Genomic DNA, 14609 nt, shown 5'->3' on the forward strand with positions numbered 1-14609 from the left:
TAGAACATAGTACCCTGTGTAGACAGTGTGTCCTTTTAACGACCCATCTTCATTAGAATTAATCAAAACTTCAGATTCCTTAACAAGAGAGAATTCTACCACTTCATATTTTTTTTTCCCCTCAAGTGAGTGATGCAACTTGTTTTTTCAAAATGTTGTGGTAAACAGAAACTGGTGAATGTAGCATTTTTCTCTCAGTGAGATGGAAAGTGTTTGTTTCAATGAAAACAAAACAGTTCATTTTAAGTCTTATCACTTTACTTCTACTAATGATGGAACAGAAAAACTTTGATTCTGCATAGATACACATCTTATCTTTTAGTTTAATTAATCTATGTTAAATAACTATTTGCTTTCCCTAAACCATCATTTCCTGACACAAAAACATGTAACCAAGATGTTTTTGTCCAGCTGTTGTCACCATGAGTCTGAAGGATGCATCTATCAATCTTATCTCAGGGATGAACTGTATTTGAGGATGATTGAAGAGCTAGTTAAAGTCAGCATTGTTGGAGCTCTGTGGCTATAACAGCTCTAAATATGAAGCTAATGCCAAATGTAGCAAAACATGAAGTTAAAAATAGATATCCCTGGTGTATTTCCAAATTAAAATTCTCACTCCAGAAGGATTAGTTCACAGGTTGTTTTGCTATTGAACTTAAATGCTAAGGTTATTTCTGGAAGATTTAGTCAATTGCAGACTAAAACATTTGGAGCAATCCTGTATCCCTAAAACTTTTCTTTTGTGTTTTGCTTTTAGTGCAAAATTATGAATTTTAATTTGTGTAACAAGAATGTCATGATATAACAGGTTACATTTTTAGGAGCTGTGACTCAGATACGTTGTTGTAATTTCTTCTTGTGCAATGCTAAGGCAATTCTGACTCTGGTGATTTATACATGTGAAAGAGATTGGATGTTGCTCTGCAGAATTTAGCATTCTGGTATTCTGAAGGTAGCAATACATCTCTGAGAATATGAAAGCACATCTCTGGCTAGCTTTCACAGATAAAGCTTTGGCTTAATTCCTCATTTGAGGAATCCTCTCACTTGGTAGCTGTATACAATGAGCAGAGGTGTTGTATTTTATGTGTGGTCATCAGTGTTTAAGTACTATATATGATTGTAGCAAAGAGTGGAACCTGCAGTAAAGTTCTCTCTACTCAAGTCTGGATGTGTATCAATTTCTTTCAGTAGATCTGGATTTTTACTCCGCGGACTTAACTACATCTGAAGCACTTTGGTGATTTGTGGTGATATGTCATCTGTTTTGCTTTCTGTGAAATATAAAGGTGTTTTAGATTGATTGAGAGGCTTTCGTGGAAGCAGAAAAGAGATTTAATAATCCCATCTTTTCACAAATCACTGATCCATCAAAATGAGTTTTGGTAAACAATGACTTATTTTCTAATCTGTTGAGCAAAGGGTGTTATTTCCTTTCTCAGACATGTGGGAAGAAATTGTGGGGAATGGCTACTGTTTAGCTATCTCAAATGTTATCAGAGAGTTGTTCATGCTAGACTATTTCAATTTTGTTATAAAAAAAAACTGACACAATGGATTTTTGTTGTAAATGTTGGTAGAAATAACCCAGGATCTTTTGTTTTCTCCAAAAGAAGGATGTATTTTGGTCACTTAAGAAAGGAGGGATTTTCCACACGTTTACAGCTCTCCACCCTGGAGTGCGCTGCCACTGGCCACAGCTTCCCTATTAGCATCATCTGTCTCAGATTAGGTCTTCTTATTGCTTGAGAGAATCCCTCCCAGAGAGCCATGCATTTTTTAAGCTGTTGGAACCTTAGTCCTAACAAAAAACAGAACCTTTAAACTAGTGGAAGTTTTCTTTTTTGTGTGTTTATGTTAGTTTGAGGACCATAAAATATAAATGGTTAAAATGCTCAGAAGAGAGGGTGAGTTGGGATTTCCAGTGTAAATTTAGAAGAAATCTACATATTATAGTGTTAACATTTTCACATTTTCAGGTTAAAAAACCAGGTTAAAGTAATTTCCATTAAGAGCATTTTCTTTTAGACCCTTCTCAGGAAGTCTTCTTTATCAGAAATTCAGGGACAGGAGCTGCTGAAGGTGGAGCCTTGCTCCTTTGACCACAGTTTACTCTGGGTCCTTTGTAATTCCAGAAGGATTAATTCCAGCCAATAGCAAGAGAGGTTTTGCAGTCATGAATGAGAAGTGAAGAGCTTTGAAGAGCTTCTGACTCTTCTGTAGGAAACAGGAATACAAAGGATGAGATTCTAAAAAGCAACTAGTTCTTCAAACTGACTTTTGGCATCAGGATTTTATGCTTAAAGGCTTTAATATTCAAAGAATCATGGGAGTCAAAGTGCTGATACTACACTTTATGTGTTCCACTGTTTAGGGAATTCACAGCTCCAAATTAGCTTCAGGTCAGGATTTGCATAAATTAGATGAAGTTGGTCCTATCTGTGTGTGGGTAGGCAGCTTCAGATTAGCTCTGCTCAGTCTTTCAGTCTGTGAAGGGTAAACTGGCTCTAATCCAAAAGCCAGGTAGCTGTGTTAGCATCATGCTGTACTTGAGCAAATATTTTCTCCTCCTCAGCAGGGCTCTTCAGCTGAGGCAGAGCATTGTGCTACAGGCAGCCATGGCCTCTGGGGATGGGCTGGCTGTGATTTGCCCACCCACTGCAAATAATGAATAAATGTGCAAACCTCCCCTGAGATGTGTAAGGACAGAAACCTACAGGCTGATGGGTGAGCTCCCTAAGGCTGCAGTTCTCAACATTTATAGAATGATCACTTTCCTCCTTCGCTGTAACAGCTGGGCCTTTCATTTGCATGGAATCATAGAATCAGAGAATTATAGAATCATTAAGGTTGGAAAGACCAATAAGTTCATCTAGTCCAATAATCAGCCCATGCCTGTGACTGCTCTAGACCATGTCTTTTGGTGCCACATCTACCCTTTTCTTTTAATTTTACATGGCCTGGGAAAGGCTCCACATGAAGATTTTCTTTTACTGGTATAGGTAAAATACAGTAACTTATAGAAAGTTGCTGATAAATGTGTACTAATAGTATAAGGCACCATGTTGGACATATGGAAAGAAATTTGAACTTTTAAAGAAAAACACTGAAAATTTAATTCTAAATTCATGGTGCAGTTCCTTCTAAAATCATCTGAGGGTCGTTTTGGAGACTTCAATCAGAGGTGGAAAGATTCTTTTCAGTTATATCTAATGGCAGAATGATTATGCTGGGAAAAGCAGAAATGTCTTGTCCTAGTGTTCTGAAAATTTGTATTTCACCAGGAGATCAGAATCGATTCATCTTAATATCAGCTTATAATGATTTTTTTATTATTATTATTTTTTAATCTAAGCCACAAAAGTATTTGATAGGAGGAGAAATAAAGAAGAAAAAAGAAAAAAAAATAAAGTAAAAATACCATCAGATAACTCTATATCTAATCAATTTTCATGATGTGATGCTGGCAGGAATTTGGAGCAGAGTTATGTATTTAAGATGAAATAGAACAGGGAGGGAACTGGAACATGTAAATGCTAAAGGAGAAAAATGTCTGCAGGCTGGTTAGTGAATGGGCTCAAAGATCTAATCACAAGAGTTTTAAGATACCTATGCTGGTGATGAGATGTCACATCTCCTAATGGTTGCTATATATATCTGTTCTGCACAGATCAAAGGAGAAATCTGTTTCTTCTGCTCACTGCTTGCTGTTCTCCAGAACAAACCTATACTCTCATTTAACCATTTCATTGTATTTTGATATAAAAAAAAATAAAAATTCTCCAAGGAAAATACAATCCTGGCAAGGAAAGGTATTTGGAAAAGGATATCAGAATGAGCAGGAGTACTTTCTGATAAGCGGGCAAATTCAAATGAGAAGCTTTTGCTAGAAGCTGAATATCACTAATGGAGTGATTAGGTGCAGAATGGGTTTATGGACTCACACTCGTCTAGTGGTGAAAACTGTTGGAAACAATCCAAGGGGTAATGATTCTCTGTTGAATGGGTGCCTTCCCACTGCCTTCAGAGTTTGCTGGCACATTCCTCTGAAATCTCGCTTGATTGATATTGGTAGGTATCAATAAAAGTCTGTCCGTAACCAATTAACAACTATTAGTTGTCAATTATAAAGGCCGTTACAGCATAAAGTAATTAGTTTTGATCACAAGAATACTTGAACCTTTTTTGCATTTAACCAGGGTGATAATTTTGATGATATCACTTATGTCATTATCCTGAGTACAAAGGCAAAAATTTTGTATTTGAGTGGTGTTTGCACAACATTTGTCAAGAAGAGTCAATTCTGAGTAGAGTCTCCAGAGTACTTGATAATTATAACTCTTGATAATTTTTTTCCCCTGGAATGACTGTACACTGCTGTGTGGAAGCTGAACCAGCCAAAAACAAAAAGAGTTTTCACCCAGAAGGTGGTGACGCACTGGAACAGGTTGCCCAAGGAGGCTGTGGATGTCCCATCACTAGAGGTATTCAAGGCCAGGCTGGATGTGGCTCTAGGCATCCTGGTCTCGTGGTTGGTGACCCTGCACATAGCAGGGGTATTGAAACTGGGTGATTATTGTGGTCCTTTTCAACTCAGGCCATTCTGTGATTCTATGAAAAAATAGGAAATTCCTAAAGTGGAATTCTCTACAATATTATTGCTGCCACTGTGTGTTTGTGAAGTATCTAGCACACATAAAATGTTACATTTGCTCACTTTGGTTTGGAGACTGTTGTGTATTACATAACACCCCAGAGACTTCTATAAATAATCAGAAATTTGTAACAGTCACTTTGCTGCTGTGTAGAATCATGTTCTGTTGACAATGCATTGAGGTGGAAATCCAACTTGTAAACAAATGCTCAGGGTTCTACCTCAACAGGAACCTGGGAAGCTCCTGAGTTGTGCTGAGCAAACTTTGCCAGGATTACTCAACTGAAAAGCGCATATACTTTTTCATTTCTGCAGAGATTATATACATTTCTCTTTCTTAGCTTTTTCAGCAGGTGTCTGTAATGGAAGCTAGTGTTTTGTTAAGATTTTTATTTTTAATTTAGGTGCTTTATTTGTATCTAAAGATCTGAAGATGCAAATAAAGAAGACTTTTAAAGAATGTCCAAGTGATTTAGATTTTAGCTTAGCAGCTAATTCACCTTTATAAAAGTTGTTTTATACTCTTGTCCTCAGTGTGCACTAACGCTTTCTCTTTTCTGAGCTTAAGTTGTTTTCTGGATACCTTGTATGTATGATACTCTCCAGACTTCTTCATTCTAAGCTGATTTTCTTCCAGTCCCCCAGCTGTTTAATTAATTATATGCCATTTTAAAAAGAAGGACTGTTTATTGTCATTGAATTTGTTCACTGTATGAAGTCTAGTCTCTATGTGAGGTGAGGTGTTTACAAAAGTGTGGCATAGCAGTCTGTTTCCTAGCATATTCCTAATGAAAAGCCCTAAAAAGAGAAGAGTTTTATCACAGTTCAGGAAGGATAATGAACTGATCAAAGCCAGAGGGAAGGCCCCTTTAAATCTGCAGATACTGCAAAACAGGAGACAGAAAATTATTTTTAAGCCCCATACTGGGGTTTAAAAGAAGACTCATACTTAACTTTAGTGCGATATTAATGCAGAGCTTGCAGACCTGAGAGACATGCTGAAGTATCTGCTGGTGTTCAGCACAGTAGGAGATAGTCTCATCTTGAAAACGGCAGCTTTATCGTCTGCCAGTGTTCTCTGGTTGGATCTTTTGGGAGAGGGAGGCAGGAAGAATCCTGGAGATTATGGGAGCACACAGAAGATTAGGTACTCTTCTGTGTGCTCCCCTTTCTTTGCAGTGGGTTTGTAATGAAAGAAAAATGACAGCTGTTGTTGTTTTTTAAAATTAATTTATTTCCTAGAGCTACTTATTATGTACCATCATTTCCCAGCAATGTAATCCTATATAAAGCACGAGATGTAGTTGTTCATTTCAAAACATTTTGTGTTCCATTTTACCATTGTTGATCAGGAAAATGTCCTCTGAAAACAGTGGAATTGTTCTAATTTATTCTGTGAGAAGATAGTTAAAGAGACAGGAAAGCAATGAAATGTAGCAGTAATGAAACATAACAGATGACAGAAACGTTTCAATCTTTCCCGGCTTACGAGAAAGATAGATGATGTAATTCTAATTGCCTAAAAGCTTGTTGTCTGGGTGCAAAGCTGCCCAGCTCTGGGGAGCTGCCCAGAAGTGCAGTTTTGCTATGGCTAGCTTCAAGAATACCTGATGTCCCATCTTGTTCAGTTATACTTGAAGATACAGAGAGGGATCTGAGAAGCTGCACGCTCTAAAAGGCGATGAAGATCGTGCTGAATCATAGATGCAGATCAAAGCCCACTGGAATAGAGCTGAATGTTCTCTGAGTCTTCTTTGAAAGGAAAAGAGCTTTGCAAAAACTGAGAGGAGGCTTCCAGGGGGTAGGCCTGGCATCCATGACCTCTCTGGACAACCTGTTTCAGTGTCTCACCACCCTCACAGTAATGAATTTCTTTCTAATATCTAGTGTAAATCTAACCTCTTCCAATTTAAAACCATTTCCATTCATCCTGTTGCTTCATGCCCTTATCAAAAGATACTCCCCTGCTTTCATATAGGCCCTTTCCAGGTACTGGAAGGCCACAATAAGGTCTCAGAATCTTCTCTTTTCCAGGCTGAAGAGGGTAAAGCTGAAATTGAACCAGGACACTGTTCTGGTTTTAGCAAAGTGTTAACTTTCTTTATAGTGGCTGGTATGATACTACACTTTGGTTTTGGGAGAAAAATAATGTTGATAGCAACATTTGGGAATGTTTGTGTGAATGTAGACTGTTTTCTGACTTACCTTGGTGAGCAGACTGAGTCTCATTTCTTGAACAGGAGCGTAATATGCAACTGTGTAATAGGCTACAGTCTGTGCTTATCATTTTAACTGAAGGGGAGGAATAGGGAGGAATTAGAAGGGAATTCCAGTTATCAGCTGATCTTTCCTTTTCTAAAATCTGGTTTTATTTTGCAGGTGATGGAAGTTAAAGGACAAATGATTCATGTGCCAGAATCAAATTCAATTTTGTTTCTGGGGTCTCCCTGTGTGGATAAGCTGGATGAACTGATGGGCCGAGGCCTCCATCTTTCGGACATACCTATCCACGATGCTACTCGTGATGTCATATTGGTTGGGGAGCAAGCGAAGGCCCAAGATGGCTTGAAAAAAAGAATGGATAAACTGAAGGCAACGCTAGAACGCACACACCAAGCCCTGGAAGAGGAGAAAAAGAAAACAGTCGATCTCCTTATTTCCATTTTCCCTGAAGAAGTGGCTCAGCAGCTGTGGCAGGGGCAGCAAGTTCAGGCCAGGAAGTTTGATGATGTCACCATGCTCTTCTCGGATATTGTTGGCTTCACAGCCATCTGTGCGCAGTGCACACCCATGCAAGTCATCAGCATGCTGAATGAACTCTACACACGGTTTGACCACCAGTGTGGATTCCTGGACATCTATAAGGTAATAGCTGAAGTCCTACATTAGTAAAATCTAATGGAAGCTAAGATAGAAAAAGTTACCAGTAGCTTCCCTGCAAAAGTGTGAAACAAAATTATTTATGTCACAGGAAAAAAGAATATGAAATTTGTTCATTGAAACAAAATATTTTAATGTTGAGCTCTCATCAGGGTTTCCTCATAGCAATGTATGTCTAACATTTCTTTTTTCCTATAGGGGTACACACCTCCTGTGTCAGAGTCTGGTTTCCTCTCAGTGACATATCAGTTATAGCGTACTGATGATGATGAAGGCCTCAGTGATGTCCTTAGCCCAAAGCTCCTCAAAAGGCACTAAAGTATTCTGTGTTTCTGCAGAACCTGAATGTTTTTCGGGTTTAAAATTAACCTTCCACTGATGATTAGGAAGAGAACAGCAGCTGTCCATTCATAGTAAATGTGATGAGTGTGAGATGTCAGTGGAGTGTCCTCTTCCTTTACTGTCCTGACAAAAGAGGTTGTCTCACTATTAGCCTTTGTTACAGACTACAGCAACTTCATTCTCTTGAGGAGATTTGGTTTCCAGGTATTTGAGAGAAAAAAAAAAAAAAGGAGACAGAATTTAATAAGTATAGTTAAAATACTACCTGTGTAATTATTCTGTGAAGTCTACAGAAAATGTTTTGTATATAGGGAACGTTTTAATTTTGTGATAGGAAACGCAGAACAAATTTCTTTTTATAACTATGAATACATCAAAGAAAAAAATCATAGTTTTAAAATTATATGTTGACTTTATTTTCCATCTGAGGCTTTCAAACTGAATCACCAGTTTTCCATTTGTATTAAATAGTATTTGTTCATAGGTTGTAGGTAGGAGGTCCTCACAGGAATGGTATTCCTTTAGTTTTTATTATCCAGTACACTCTAATAGGCTTCCAAAAATATTAATTCTCTACTTAGGTAATAATAGCGGTTGTTGCTGCAAGGTTTTAATAACTACCACAGGTAGAAATGTATATTACATAGATATATGTTGATACGACACTACCTACCAAGATAAGACGTCGTGCTTTAAATTGGTTTTGAGCTCCTAAGCTATGAGTTTCTATTACTACTGCTCTGAAACCAAATGTCATGCTGTAAGAAGACCAGAATGGAAGGTATCAACACTCTGTAGATTTATTTTTTTTTTTCTTTTTTGGTGTTATAGCTAGAAAAGTTTGGAAGTTTGATGTTGGTTTGTATTAGTCTGCTGTTACTGTACTTGCTCTCAAACCAGCTCTCACAGTGAGATCGAGGAACTTCTGACCCACCATTAAGAGCTGTATCTCATGACTCCATTTCATATGCTCTCTTGGGTATATGGATGTAGTTAGTTTTTTCCCAGATGCTTAATTTTAGTTATCTGTTCCTAGGCATTCAGGACATTCTTTTTTAAAAGAATGATGATTGCATAGCAATAGGAAATAAAGTATCTAATAACCCCTGACCGGTTTGGAGGGCAGGTTGGCAGAGTCCTCTGAAAACACTATGAAGGAATATTTTTACATTAGTTGTGAAGATTAGGCCATTTATACCATGTATTACTGTGTTCCACCACTTTCTACCACTTTAGATGAAAGAAGTTACTGCACAGCAACATTGTTCTGACCAGTTATATAAGATGATGGCTGCTGAGATGGGCAAGATCAGATTTAAACATTAACTATGTGCATGAGTACTCAAAAAAAAACAAAAACCAAACCAACCAAACAAACAAAAAAACCCAAAAAACCCAAAACCCAAAAAAAATCCAAAAAAAACTACTTTAAGACCTCCATGTAATGAGCAGATGAATAAACAAAGCTTGTTTTTCTATGGAAGGATGTCTTATACCTCAAACATTCTTTCTCCCCTGTTACTGCCTAAAGGAAGAACTGCTGGGTCTTCCTCAGATCCTTTCATCAAAGGTTTGCCTCCGTCTCCCTACTCCCTCATACTCCCTGAGCATCCCTACAGCCTATCCTTGACTTCAGGTTCTGTCCACAATCTTGACCCCCACAACGAGTAAGGGAGTGTGCGCTATGCTTGTTTAGGAGCTGTATGTGTGTGCTATGGGATCCTCTTGTTGCTGAGCTCACATGACAGCCAGTTCTGCAACTGGGGGCACTGTTCTGAATCTCCCACATTGATCCAAGCATGGATCTTCTCTCAATCTGCAGGATCTGGGTCTTTGAAATCTCTAAGTTATTTTTTTATTTACCATTTATTTTTCTTTTTTTAATCAGAAATCTAAAAAGTTACTGTGGGTTTAAGTGAATGTGACTCAATTAAGCATTACAGAAGGACAGAAAACTCAGGGACTGAACCATCTTTCATTTCCTTAGAGAATCAGGCTTAAGATATAATCACAACTCCTTTTGAAAAAGCATTTGCATTTTAAAATAAAAGTAACTTGTGTGCTCATATTTCTTCCATTTTTTGGAAGCTAATTTTATTAATAAATTAATAATAATAATAAAATAATAATAATATTAATAAAATAAATAAATAAATATAATAAATCACCACCACAACAACTACTACTTCAGAAGATTTTGTCAGGCAGTGAGTTTTATATGTATCATCACCAGTGTTTGTATTGACAGCCTACTTTTAAGACATAGTCCTTTAATAAGGCTGCAGAAGTTTATCGTGAACATAAAAACACAACTGTTTTCAAATTTGCTTATGCTTAAGCAATGTGGCAAAAATAATTTGCAAAAATTATTGTTAGAGTACTTCTGAAGCCCAAATTCATCATTCTGTAAACAGAAAATTAAGCAAAATTCGTTAAATAAAGTTCATGCTGTAAATTATTCACCCAGCTTTTCTGTTAGAGAATTATGAATTCAGAACCTCAGTGCTTCTAATTTTGGAGTCAGACAATGAATGTAATACTTTTCAGTTGTCTCATACTATTTATTCAGGAATATTTGCAGATAAATGTGGAATGCAACTGAAGAATATAGATACTTGTGTTTAACAAGTAGAACATGGAGGGCAAACACAATGAACTGTTGGTACAGAATAAGAAATTCTTGAAGAGGTCTGAAGGAGGATGTATTAGACTCTGAAATTCTTTGGAATAGAAAGTACATAGCTGTAACTGATGAGAAAGGAAAAGAGTATCCAGCACAAGGATGCACAGGTATGAATGTCATGAGTGAACGATGGGCTCAGAAAACAAACTTCAAAGCAGCAGCACATAGAATAGATGGCAAAGATGGCAGATTACATTTCTAAAGGCTGAGGGAGAACAATACAGTAACTGAGATGCATTGTGATATGAGCATGGGTGACAGTTCTAGCAATTTATGTTTTAGATTGAAATTTGGAGAGTGGATGCAAGAGAGCTGAGACCTGGCAATGCCTTTGGAAACTGGTGCTGTTCACTATTTGAGCCAATCATATTTGTCTTGGTACGGAGGAGTGGGAGAGAAGGATGTTGTCCAGAAGGGATTGCAAATCATAGCAATACAGATGCAAATCTGAAGAGCTGCTTTAAAAGATAGTGCCTGTAGACATGCAGATAGAAACACAGACTCCAGGAGAAGAAGCACTGAGATGGATATTAATAAATATTGAAAGCAAATGCTTAGGGTAAAATATATGCTGGTTGGCCTGACTGTGTCTTTGTTTTGACCCATTTTTATCTGTATCAGAATTCATGTTTTTATGAGCCAAGAGCTGGAAAATGATGCTTCTGTTAAGCCAAGTCTCTATTAAATAAGGTATTAAGATGTATTGCAGCCATAGCTACCTTTTAAAACTTAGCCTTGAAGACTGAAATCTTTCATATTCAAGCTTCCTGCAGCCTCTGTTTCTCCCTCCAATTAATGTCTTAGATATAGGATCATTTGACCTAATTTTGTTGTTCAGGTATTTTTTTTTTTTGCCCGGATGGGCCTTATTAGCTCTTTTTCCCATGTTAGATTTCTGAAAAGACCTCTTTTTCTTCCCTTGTCTGTTATTGCATAAAGGTAGAAGATGCTGTGGTTGTTTCTGTGACCATGCATTCTTTGCTGTCACAGTCTCTCACTCCACTATAAAGTCTGGGCCAAGATGGGACACCTGTGTTTTGGGGGAAACTCAGAAGCATTATGTTTAAAAATGAATGAAGAAAACCCTACAGACGATTCCTTTCTGTCTGAATATTATCACCAGAGAGCTCCCAGATACTTAAAGTCTTCCCATTTCTTTAAGCCTGTATCTTGCTTCAACGTTGTGGAGGATTTACATTTTTTGTCTTTAGGGAGATGTGCAAATGAAGCAAACAGACTCCAAAACGCTTATTCTTTATTTTATGTACATACAGACCTGCACAAAGCACTAAAACATGTGCACATGTTCCCCTGCTTTAGGCAATTAATCGCCCAAGAATTCTCTGAAGAATCCAGGGCTTATGCTTCTGTGTATGATTTCTTCTTTATGAACACCATGCTTGTATAGGTTTACTTCTGCTTTTCTTTTTTTTTTTTTTTTTTTTACTCCCTTCTTCCATTTCTGTCTTGCCTGAGAAATGCACATTTATGTGTCCCATTCCATTTCTCTCATGATGCTTGGGAGTATTGAGCCTATTTTCAACCTGCAGATTATGGGAGCACTTCCCAGTACCTCAGTTTGTGCGTGAACCCTGGCTACCTCCTGACTTTTTGTTTCGGAAACCCAGAAGTTTATTCTTCTTCAGGGCTCCTTTTTTCATACCAAGAAGAAATCCCAGTTATAGTGGCTGAAGAAGACCTCTATCACAGAGCATACCCTGTTGCAGCATGCCAGGCTCCCTGATGCTAAATTTTTTATAAAACATCACAGAATCACAGAATTGTAAGGGTTGGAAGGGACCTCTAGAGATCATCGAGTCCAACCCCCCTGCCAAAGCAGGCTCCCTACACCACGTCACACAGGTAGGCGTCCAGGCAGGTCTTGAATATCTCCAGAGAAGGAGACTCCACCACCTCCCTGGGAAGCCTGTTCCAGTGCTCCGTCACCCTCACTGTAAAGAAGTTCTTCCGCACATTCGTGCGGAACTTCCTATGCTGTACTTTCATCCCATTACCCCTAGTCCTATCCCCACGCACTACTGAAAAGAGTACATCATTCATACTTGAGTACTTTGTTTGCTCATGTCACATTTTTCTGTTTTAGTCTCTCTGAAAGACTGGAGAATATTGATTTCACTTTCCATCAACCTAAGGTATTTCCATTTCAAAGACCAGCATTGCTGCAGATCTAGAGCATACTACCAGAGGTAGCTGCAATAAACTAAGGCCTTCTTACTTGACAAGGCTTGTCACAGTGAACTTAATGTGTTTCTTCTGTGATAGTTGATTATTTTAATGTGTGCTTTGTTAGATCATTCTTTATTTTGACATTGCAACTGCCTCACTAAAGGCAGAACATTAACCAGGGCATTTACTATTCATCATAAACATTCAGTGTGATTTTTGCAGTTTGACTCTTACCTAACAAAAGGGATAAATTGTTTATATGCGATGACTTATGTTTTCCATGACTGTTGTGTGCAAACCTGATGTTGGCCTAATGTAAACTGTAAGTCTTCTAGCACGTCTCTATTATAACTAATGAGGAAAAAAACAACTTTTAAAATGCTGGGTATTAGTTGTACACAGCAGGAACTGTTTGTCTGTTCTCCTTTAATAAGAAAAACAGGACTGTGAATAAATGTGTAGATGAAAAATTGGATACTGAAATATTTTTTTTAAGACTGCTAAGTAAATGCTCTAGAAAGATGTTGGAATAAGACTCTTGTAAAATGCACATGAACTTGCAAGCATGTGGCATCATTAAACTCAATAAAAATAAAATGCCCTTAGGTCTGGTAAGAACAATTGCTTCATAATTAGGCTCTTGGGAAAGAGCGGGGATTTGTAGCAAGATACTAAGCTTTACCAGAGACTGCTGAACTTCAGAGATACTTGGAACTCACCTCTCATGTGGGACGGGTTTCCAACTATTCCAACTGAACTATTTCCAAAAGCATAATTCAGCATTGTAAAAGCATTGCAGGGTTACCTTGAAGATGAGGCACAAATTCTCATTGCTTAGTAGTTAATTTTTGAAGTTGGGAGGCAGAAAATAGGACATTCAAACACTGAGATTGAAACCGAATGAGATTATTTCCAAATCCTATTCTGAAAATGGTAAAGCCTGAAGGAAAAAAAAAAAAAAAAAAAAAAAAAAAAAGCACTTTTTAAAGTATCCCACAGAATTGATGGATCTATAAATAATGCTGTGTGCAACATGTAGAATTCATTTCTGTAAAAAAAAAAAAAAGCCCAAAACCAAAATGAGTGACAACTAAAACCAGCCTTGAGTATTTTAAGCTAACCAGTGTTTTTAAGCTTCGCAGCATCTCACAATTCAACTGTATTTTAAAGCTTTTCTGTGCAACAGAAAATGATATAGGGGATACTTGAAAATGCAAACAGGGCTACACTTTGATTTCAGTTCACACAACATAAAGAAAATGAGTTTTGGATACTAGGAAAAAGATCCTTTTTACATTTTTATTATATTGACAAAGAAATGTAGGCCTGGCAGTCACCTCAGGATCACAGAATCACATTTTCACAGCATGCTCGAGGTTTGAAGAGACCTCTGGCCCAACCCCTGCTCAAACAGGGACACCCAGAGAAGTGTCCACAGGATGCATCCCCAGGATCACATCCACATGGCTTCTGGGAGATTTCCAACAAAGAAACCCCACAGTCTTTGGGCAGCCTGTGCCAGCCCTCCATCACTTGCACAGCACAGAAGTGTTTCCTTGTGTACAGAAGGAACTTGTCACATTCCAGTTTGTGCCCACTGACTCTTGTCTTGGCCCCACTGAACAAAGCCTGCCTCCATCCTCTTTGCTCTCTCCCTTCAGACATTTATGGACACTGAAGAGATCCCACTGAGCCTCCTCTTCTCCAAGCTGAGCAGTCACAGCTCTCAGTCTCTTCACACAGTAAATTAAGAGAAGATGTGAGTCCTCCTGTAGGGTAGAAAAATGGTGTTTCCAGACTTAACAGTGGAATAAATCATGCCATGGAAATTTTTTTCTCTTCATAGACTATAGGAAGTTT

At 37.9% G+C, this 14609-nt stretch overlaps 1 protein-coding gene across 1 annotated transcript in view; it reads left to right on the forward strand.

Annotated features, from left to right (window-relative positions):
• Positions 1-14609, forward strand: part of GUCY1A2 (guanylate cyclase 1 soluble subunit alpha 2) — a 124217-nt gene that overhangs the window by 60044 nt on the left and 49564 nt on the right. The window contains exon 5 of the mRNA XM_015852224.3: positions 7037-7522. Within this exon, the coding sequence (XP_015707710.2) occupies positions 7037-7522 (486 nt within the window). The remainder of the gene's footprint in view (positions 1-7036; positions 7523-14609) is intronic.

This window comes from Coturnix japonica, chromosome 1 (assembly GCF_054131305.1).
Source record: "Coturnix japonica strain WE chromosome 1, WE-NBRP24, whole genome shotgun sequence".
NCBI classification, from domain to species: Eukaryota; Metazoa; Chordata; class Aves; order Galliformes; family Phasianidae; genus Coturnix; species Coturnix japonica.